A 10,683-nucleotide genomic window follows, 5' to 3' on the forward strand; every position below is an offset into this window, starting at 1 on the left:
CAAAAACGAAACCTAAGGTTTTTTGAGTGAAATCACTGAATATACCTTTAACTAGTCTTTGCCCGTTCTGATATATTTCAACTTGTATAATATATTTCTGTGTGTGGTTTTTTTTATGAATAAAAACAGCAGTATAACATGAAAGTAGTCATTTACAAAACATTTACACTTATTAGCCCACAGACTTTGAAAAGTATCAAGGACCCCCAGTTTGACATGCACCACAGAAAGTATGGACAGTCGCACAGGTAGCCTACTCCCAAATATATTTGGTAAGTCGTGCAGATCCAATTGCAGGTGCGTTTGCGTCCAAAATGATCTAAATTTTGAGCTTTGGCTTGAGAGAACAGATCCAATTGCAGGTGCATTTTGCGTCCAAAATGGTCTCAATTTTGAGGTTTGGCTTGAGAGAACTCATGACTTTTGCAACCTGTGATGTTGTGAGCTTGTAGATTAGCTGTTTTCGCCGGAGCGCGCGCTATAGCCACTTTGTGTGTGTGTGTGTGTGTGGGGGGGGGGGGGGTGGAGAGCTAAGGAGAGAAATAGAGTGCTCTGACCACGTACATTCAAGACAGTTGTATCTCGTGTTGTGTTTATAGCGAACTGAAGACGGCCACGCACTGACGCACACACACACGCGCGCGCACAGCAAAAGTAGTTTTTAAAGTTTACGTGGGCTGTTGATGTCGGAAGTGGTGGAAGTCAACATGTGAAAGCAGCAGTGGATAGGCCACTGTTTATTGTGTTGCGGAGGGAGCAGAGGAAGCATGACAGTGGGGTGACACCGAGAACAGTGGCCTGTGATGCAGGTGTCGCTAGGGCGTGGAGGTGTGAGTCTCCGCGTTTTCCCATGTAAGTAGATGGGGACATTTTAATTCACTAATAAATTAAGTATTAATTTATAATTTGTGAAATGGGAAAAGGGGCTTCGTTAAGACCTCCATAATATTCTGGTCAATGCCTGTGTGAAAAGTGGGAGCGATTGGTGCAGGCAGTGAGGAGCTACGACAGTGTTTCTGACACACATTTAGACAGACAGACACATTCAGACATCCGTACGGTGCTAGCGGTAGGCGGTTAAGAAAACATCTCCATTTGGCCACCCCGAGTCCCCGACAGATAAGCATTCCGTTGTGAGCGTGCTGTTCAGTGGGTCACGCAGCCACGCTGGGTGCACGCAGGGCTGTAACCTGTCGTTGTCAGTGTCCAGGCTTTCAGCGTGGATGTAGCCCATGTGTATGGCACGGCGAAGGAGGTGGTTGAGGAGGGGGCGGACACTGAACAGTGTGGTCTCGAAACAGCGCGTGTGTTCACGTTAACATGCACCCGTCCAACTATCAGAGCTGGCCTTCAGGTGCCTGTGCAACGCAACCCCCGCGTTGGCCGCGGTGCTTCCCCAAAGAAGTTATGTCGACTGACGCAAGAGTGTGGGTCTGATGCCTGCCTGGGGGCGGTGTGAAAAAGGGGAGGTGCATTGGAGAATGCGAAGGGAATGTTGTGCGGAAAACTGTGTCCCAGTATTAAACTGTGTCCGTCCCAACATGCATTTCACTGGTGACACTGGTGACACGTGATTTACGGGGAGATGAGTTGTTTTTGACGCAAATTAATTAAGATGATTGTTAGATTGTTTAGCATGTGAGGTTGGAGGACAGGGCTGCGTGGCGCTATTTTCCGTGAGGCTGTCCGTGTGTCGTGGCGTTGTAAGGAGGCGCTCGAAGCGAGCAGCTGTCTTGCTCTATGCTAAGGAAGTATACAGACAGACAGCTGTTCTTGAATTTAGAATAGATATAAGATTACAGTACTAGTAATGGGATTACTCACTGCCAACATCAGGGTTCTCCAGGTCCAGGCGGTTCTTCTGGGCCTCCAGGAACACACGGATGTTGATTCCTCTGGCCTTGGACTGGAAGTTGATGAAGCGTGCCGGGATGCGCCTGGAGATGTCTGGCTCATCACAGCCAAAACCCAGATCCAACAGAACTTCTTCTGGGTCATCGTTCCAGAGCTGCAGAACCTCCATTACACTGTGGGACATTTTATAGAGAGTACATTATAACCTCCATTACACTGTGGGGCATTTCATAGAGAGTAACCTTCATCACACTGTGGACACACACGCACGCATGGCCCACGCGCACACACATAGCCTCACTAGGAATCGGACGATAATCATTATTATCGTTTATCGCGATAGAGAAACGCATTTTAATTTATCATTAAATTGTCCTCCGTCACACCATAGGATTAATTAGCTTTTGTTGAGCTGCAAATTCAGCACCACTTAAAGCCTCTACGGTATATGTGATAAAACAGGCCTATAATGTTCTTATTTCACCTTACACAAATACGTTTGCCAAAAATAGCAGATCTACAAGCTCACAACGCTGTAGGTCAATCAGTAATAATATGGGCCCCAGAATAGGGATGCTGGGGTTTCAAGTGAAATATTTTTTTGCCACAATAATCGTTGGTGACATGTCATTTTCATCCCTCATCCTCACTAATGCTCATTGTAATATGCACCATTGTTGCATTCTATACTGTGTCAATTACATAGAGATAGGTTAAACTCAGTCATAACTGCCAGGTGCAGAAAGTTCTCGCTTATGAACATCTACAGTATAATCAGTATGTGTGTGTGTGTGTGTGTGTGTGTGTGTGTGTGTGTGTGTGTGTGTGTGTGTGTGTGTGTGTGTGTGTGTGTGTGTGTGTGTGTGTGTGTGTGTGTGTGTGTGTCGCAGCCTCTGCCTCAGCTCACGGCTTCATGTCGCGGCGTTCAGAGTATAGGTTTTATGCCGTTCAGACTATGGGTTTCATGGTTAAGTCTCCCACTGGCTTAGAGGCAGCCTAGAGACGAGGAAGCCAATCATGAAAAAGTGTCAACTACGGTCGCTACTAGAGGTAGTAGCAAATGTAGTCCAGACGCTTTCCAAGCAACTGGCAAAAATGGAGATATCTTAACCTGAGAGGTGTAGAGCTGGAGTTTAAACTGCTCCACCTGCTGAGAGCTGAACTGTTCCTGGATATCCTGCAAGACATGGACACACACATGGACACAGACATGGACAAGATGTAAAAATTAGTTGTTTTCAGAAACAGCTAATCTACAAGCTTACGACGCATTGCGATTCAATGCGTTGCAAGCTTGTAGATTGGCTATTTCCAACAATATGTGATTTCTTTGTATACTTAAGTACTTTGTCATGCTGTGAAATGTACTTAACAATAATACCATCTGGACAGAGAAGTACAACTTTCAGATGCCAAAAACATCACGTTAATAGATTTGTCCACTCAAGACAGCCGTATTTATGTAGTTTTTAGCTGCCAGCACCAAGCTTGCTGCTATGCATTAATGGTAAAGATGAGTTTAAAGTGCTCCTCTTAAAGGTAGGGAGTAAGTGACATTTATTTTAAAATAAGTGTTAAATAGCTCTATTTTCTGAGCTCAATGTTTATTTAACTCTGAGAGTTACAGACCCGTAATGGTCCATTTCGTTCCATTTGTACACTCTCAGAGTTAAGGGTCCATTTAGCATTTGTGTTGCACTCTGAAAATAGCAGATCTACAAGCTCACAACAATCTCACAGCGTATTGTGAGCTTGTAGACTCCATCTTAGTCTGTAGCACTTGCCGTAGCACTTGCATTAGCCTCAACAACCTTACAGGCGTATATGCAAAGGCTAAACGTATGTAATTTAGATAGCATTTTATGTAGACATAGCACTCTATAATGTATACTCAAAGCTTTACTGTACTGTACTGTATTCTACTGCTAAACAGATGCTAGGTTCTTAGCTTGCTTATGATTCTTGAGTACTGTAAGTAAATTGATTTGAAATTGATTGATTTGATAATCATTACTTTTGTACTTTCACTCAAGTCCAAGTTTGATACAAGCCTTTCACATGCAACAGTAACCTACACTGCAGTATATTGATACAAGCCTTTTACATGCAACAGTAACCTACACTGCAGTATATTGATACAAGCCTTTTACATGCAACAGTAGACCATTACAGGTCTGTAACTCTGAGTGTCCAAATGGAACCAAATGGACCCGTTCCATGAATACCCTCTCAAAGGGGGTCTTTGCAAATACAGCATTTGAGAACCACACTAATACGAGTTGGACTCCTAACGTGCCATAGTGTCATAGTAAATAAGTGTCATCTGAGGAAACCTGGAGAGTGACATTCAGAAATCGGGTTTTATGAGCAAAATAAGAACATTATACTGGTGTGTAAAAAAGAAAATCAAACATCTGCCAAGACCAAGACTACTGCCACGGACACATTTGACACATTTGCTGACACAGGGGTCTTGATGACACCCCCCCCCCCCCCACACACACACACACACACACACACACACACACACACACACCTCCCCCCGGCTTTTACTTACATCGTGGAGCACGGTAGTCTCGATCGGAACCCGACCGTCGACTCTGGGCTGTTGTTAGATAATTAAAGCTGATTCATATTGTCCTATGTTGAGCTGTCTAAGTATTGTCATAACTTTCCTAGTTATCTTTCGCTTGCCATGCAAAACCACCGGCCCACGTGCTACCAGGGACATGCCCAGGTGTGTGTGGAAAGTATGTAATTAACTACATTTACTCAAGTACCGTACTTGAGTGTAATCTGTAGGTATAGTTACTTTAAATTAGTTTTTCAGGTTTTTTTACGATATGTTGCGCTTATACTGCATGTCAGAGGTAAATATTGTGTTTTTTAATTACACTAGAATTATTGGAAAACATGAGTTACTAGTTACTTTGTAGATTGTACATTAACCTTATTAAACGTAATCCCTATATTACACTCAGTCTATTACAAATATAACAAACTACGTGCTCACAAACACCGCTCATAAAATCATATTGTTAATTATTTTCAAAACATTTTGAGAATTCTGCATGATGAGTACATTTACTTTTGCTACTTTAAGTACATTTTGAAACCAATACATTTGTAATTTCGCTCAAGTAAAAATTTAAATACAGGGCATAACCCTATCTATCTTGTGGTAATTTTACTTACTTCCTGAGTACTTCTTCTACCACTGCAGTCTTTCGTTGGTAAGCAAGAATAAGGAACGAGTCAGGTGTGTTTTTCTTTTATTGAGATATAGATATATAAATAAAGGTATATAAATAGGTAATCCTTCCGCTTGCTATGCAAACAAAGCTGTGTGGAAGTGACCAGCTGGCCTCGCTTACATCCCTCGGAGGAAGAAGTACTCACAATGCATCACGATGTTGTGAGCTTGTAGATCAGCTATAGCCAAAGTATAAAATAGGGCTTAATTGGTTAATGGATGTGTTGTACCGGTAATAATAATAATCAAAATCTACAAAGTAACTGGAAATTAAAGTTTTCAAATATCTGTAGTGACCTACGTAATTAGTCAAAAGTATTACTTTTTACTATAGAAACTTAATAAAAGTGTTAAGAAATGGACAAGTAAAGTAAATGTTCCTCAGAATTGTACTTCAGTACAGGACTTGAGTACATGTACTTATTTTCCAGCAGTGTCAGGGAGGGTGGTGTTAAGTTGTATTTGCATGGTAAATATAGGGTTGGTACCTGTTGGCAGGTGCATGTGTAATCCTCCACTCGGCCGTACATGGCCTTATCCCATTCTGACCTGAGATCAGATTCATACGAGGTTTCCGCCGGACACACACTGGTCTGATGAACCCATTCTGACCTGAGATCAGATTCTAAAAATGTCAGTCGCTCTTCGATTTTTCAAAAATAGCAGACCTACAAGCTCGTATCGCGCCACTCGGTGGCGCGATATGAGCTTGTAGATCTGCTATTTTTAAATAGCTAAAGCATAACATGATGCCGACACCAAAATGGGTGCCCGGTCAGAATGGGTTATATCAACAGCCATCAATCATCGAAGTGAAAAGTGCTGAGGCAGACCTGGTCTCACGTAGCCAGACAGCTATTACATAACCTCCAAATGCTATAGTCTGGAACTACACCTCCCAAAAAAAGGTGATATGGAATAGAAATAGAAATAGCTAATGCTAGCTGGTAGGCTAGCTGGCATTACCTCAGGTACAACTATCCAGTGGTGATAAAAGTACTTACAATTTGTACTAGTAAAAATACTGCAATATAGAAATACTCTGTTACAAGTAAAAGTCCGGAATTCTAATTGTACTTGAGTAAAAGTACAAAAGCATCGACATCTGAATGTACTAAGAGTAGCAAAGCAAAAGTTTGGTTTCAAGTTTTAAATTGTATAACACACATGAGTGAGTTGATGAAACCAGGAATGCTAAAATAATTGATGGCTGATGAATGGATTCTCTCTCTCCTGATTGGATGAAATTGGCAACCTATTCTGCAAATGTATGTTCTGTTTACTAAAGAGCTGGCAATGATTTACTATCACAACATCTGTGTACAAGAAGTCTACACAAGAATTGTTATTTTGATGAACGTTTGCCTGTTGTCTCTCCTATGGTGAAGCACTGAGAAAACTGCCTTTCTTCGTCCTTTTTTTTCCAAACTTGACTACGGTAGCGGTGGTCTCAAAAACATAAGGGAAACTTTGACAGAAAAAGACTCGCTCACCGTATAGAAAATAGAAGTAAAACTCCTTAGACAGAGACTTAAGAAAAAATTTTTTTTTTATTTCATCATGCTCATAAAGTGCTCTGTTCTCAAAGTGCAATTAAAAAGCAAACGTTTCGGTCCTAAGACCTTCGTCAGTGCTATATGATTTTCACAGGCAAAGAACTTGCTCTTAAAGAGCTCCAAAACAAGGGTACTATACTTTGGTCCGACATACCATTGGTCCGATCGACTTCCTACCCCAAACCCTCACCCTAACCATAACCGCGAGCACGGGGCAGCACACATAAACCTAACCCCAAACCCTCACCCTAACCATAACCGCGAGCACGGGGCAGCACACATAAACCTAACCCCAAACCCTCACCCTAACCATAACCGCGAGCACGGGGCAGCACACATGAACCTAACCCCAAACCCTCACCCTAACTATAACCACGAGCACGGGCAGCACACATAAACCTAACCCCAAACCCTCACCCTAACCATAACCGCGAGCACGCGGCAGCACACCTAAACCTAACCCCTAAACCCTCACCCTAACCATAACCGCGAGCACGGGGCAGCACACCTAAACCTAACCCCTAAACCCTCACCCTAACCATAACCGTGAGCACGGGGCAGCACACATAAACCTAACCCCTAAACCCTCACCCTAACCATAACCGCGAGCACGGGGCAGCACACATAAACCTAACCCCCTAAACCCTCACCCTAACCATAACCGCGAGCACGGGGCAGCACACATAAACCTAACCCCTAAACCCTCACCCTAACCATAACCGCGAGCACGGGGCAGCACACATAAACCTAACCCCTAAACCCTCACCCTAACCATAACCGCGAGCACGGGGCAGCACACATAAACCTAACCCCCTAAACCCTCACCCTAACCATAACCGCGAGCACGGGGCAGCACACATAAACCTAACGCCCAACCCTATCCCGAGTCGGACCAATACTCCTTCGAACCAATGATATGTCGGACCAAAGTATGCTCCCCCCAAAACAATACAGCTCAGGTGCTGAGAATTGCTAATTACTAACTGATGACATCACCAGATGGTGGGGCGTGGACATTACAGAATAGATATACAAATTCACACAGTTACAGAAACAAGAATATTGCATACATCACATGTTGACAGACTTATACAATCACTTTTTGAAAATAACTTTTTCCTTATAGGTAGCACTGGAGGGAGAGATCTTCATTCAAGCCACCTGGATTGACAGACTGTAAATAAAAAATCCATCTAGATTCAGTTTGGAGGAGTTTAGTGTCTAAATCACCACCTCTTCTAGATTTCTTAATTTGATCAATAACTGTGTAAGACAGATCTGCTATGGAGTCTCTCCTATGGTACCACATCAATACAACATGGAATTGTGGACAGAATCTTATCCAACAATAACAAAGTATTGGGTCTGAGAGGCAGGATCTCATGAAATGGTGGTCCGCGGCTCAAATGCTGAATAACTAATGGACCTTGATATGATAAAGATTGAAAACAACTGTACTACAGTATAAGTATGACGCATGCTGTGGGCTATGGCAAGGAACCACATATGAAGGTGTTAATATGGAAGAGTTGTCTGCCAACAGACAACTTAAGCAAATGTTTGATGATTTCCAGACATGTCTGGCATGTCTCATATCACATCGCACACACACACACACACACACACACACACACACACACACACACACGGGCACGCGGTCACACACACGGTCACACGCGCAAATGCACACTTTTGTATTACCGTACTATAATTGTGAGGACATCCACATTTCAGCAAGGCAGGTGGATTAATGCCATTTTTACATTATTTGTAATTTATTTTAACCCTAACCCAATAGGAGAAAAGAACCAACCCCTTTCATTTGTGTTTTGATTTGTTTATGTGCTGAAAGAGTGACTTGACGTGGATTGATGTACACCCCTTGGACATGATGCCACCATGTCAAATGATGTACAAGTACACCCCCTGGTAGGGCATTAACCAAACGTGATTTTTGATAGTCGACTCGACTACCATCAAAATCGATTTATAGTTGATTAGTCGGCGGTAAAATATGATATTTTTTTCCATCCAATCAAACAATAAAACATCGTGTTCTGAAACAGCCAGCGAGTGAAGGATTAACTGCAAAACAGAGCCGGTGAATGCAGGCAGAGTGGAATAGTAAGAGAGTGGCGACACACTTTGATCTCACCGCAAAGCGGGTACCTATGGGCTATAGTTCCAAACGTTGGAACTATCCCATTGAGATAGAATGAGCACTTCCGCATTCCATTGTTACAGTGGGAGTCAATGCTAGTGTCGCCACTCTCTTACTAGATTACGCTGAATGCCGCTCTGATTGGCCGAAATTAGCTCAGCTGTTTCAAATCAAAGTCCACAATGACTCACGGACAACAGTTCCTTTGGTTTTTAGAAGGAGCTACAAGCTAGGAGGAGGTTATGATTGCGTACTAGGTTTGCTAGCTAGCAGGCTGCCAGGCTATGAATCAGATGATCAACTACTTAACTCCATCGCGACTATTATAACTATGATCGTGCGTTTGTTTTTAATAATGCCTGCAATTTTGTTGGATAAGCATGAAGAAACATGAAATCACGGCAACAGCTGGATAATATTGGGCAGAGTGAGGAGGAACTCCTGCTATGCTTTACTGTACCGGACGACACGTCTCCAATCTAACTTGTTGAACAAACTACAGTAATAAACTCACCAATAGTAAAAGTAGTTACACTGTAGTTGTCCCCATTGAGCGTATGAGCCTATGAGGCATATTGCATATGCTTTTCCCAAAGAAAATCTGTCGCACCTACACGAGTGAGGGTGACGGCAAAACCCCCGTACAGTAGGCTTGTATATGATATGAAAACAATCAGCCAGGAATGGATTAGTACTGAAGTTGGCGAACTACCAACAAAACAACAGAGCTCACAGCTGCATGTCTGCTGTAAAAAATTCAAAAAGAATATTAAAAAGAATATTAACGATTACTCGATTTTTTGATTTTCAGTGTTGACTAACGTTTTGCTAGTCGACTAGTCGACTAATCGATTTTTATGTTAATGCCCTACCCCCTGGACATGACTCTAGAATGTCACATGATGAACAAGTCGTCCTCGACATGACTCTAGAATGTCACATGATGTACAAGTCGTCCTGGACATGACTCTAGAATGTCACATGATGTACAAGTCGTCCTGGACATGACTCTATAGTATGTCACATGATGTACAAGTCGTCCTGGACATGACTCTAGAATGTCACATGATGTACAAGTCGTCCTGGACATGACTCTAGAATGTCACATGATGTACAAGTCGTCCTGGACATGACTCTAGAATGTCACATGATGTACAAGTCGTCCTGGACATGACTCTATAGTATGTCACATGATGTACAAGTACACGTCGTCCTGGACATGACTCTATAGTAATAGTATGTCACATGATGACTCTAGAATGTCACAGACCAATCCAACCAAGTGTCAATTAAGCAGGGAGGCATTGAGGCCCGTTTGTCTAATCTTTGGTATATGACCTAGCTGGGAGATTGAATCCCTGTAGTCACATGGCACTCTGCCCGCCACAAGGCCACAAAGTCATGTGGCCTTGCGAAAATATGGGTAGACATATCTCACCTATATTTGGAGTTAGAGTACACAACCCAAACTCTACCAAACTGACACTGTGCTTTAAACAAATGTTTGATGTCTACCAGGCAGCTCTCTCTCTGTCTCTCTCTGTCTCTCTCTCTCTCTCTCTCTCTCTCTATTATAAAGGTAATTTCAATCTGTCCTATGATGGAAACAGATATTGTATTTTCTTCCTGACATACCGTATCTTGAGGGGAAAGATTTACATATATATATTTTTTTTTTTTAATATATTTTTTATCCCACGATTTTGTAACCCATTTTTCACCCCTGTGTCAATCATCTAATGTGATCCTGGGCTCTACACACCATCCGCCAACCTGGGGAGAGCAACGGACTTAACTCATGCTTCCTTCATGCTTGAGTGTCCAAGTTGCTCCTTTACACCTGACAGGGGGGAGTTTCC

General features: G+C 42.7%; 1 protein-coding gene across 1 annotated transcript in view; it reads right to left on the reverse strand.

Moving 5' to 3' along the window:
- Positions 1 to 10,683, reverse strand: part of itprid1 (ITPR interacting domain containing 1) — a 51,405-nt gene that overhangs the window by 28,717 nt on the left and 12,005 nt on the right. The window contains exons 7-8 of the mRNA XM_083772265.1: positions 2,966 to 3,031; positions 1,825 to 2,027 (exon numbers count right to left, since the gene is read on the reverse strand). Of these exons, the coding sequence (XP_083628391.1) occupies positions 1,825 to 2,027; positions 2,966 to 3,031 (269 nt within the window). The remainder of the gene's footprint in view (positions 1 to 1,824; positions 2,028 to 2,965; positions 3,032 to 10,683) is intronic.

This window comes from Protomyctophum parallelum (assembly GCF_964188405.1).
Source record: "Protomyctophum parallelum genome assembly, chromosome: 8".
In the NCBI taxonomy this organism is placed as follows: domain Eukaryota; kingdom Metazoa; phylum Chordata; class Actinopteri; order Myctophiformes; family Myctophidae; genus Protomyctophum; species Protomyctophum parallelum.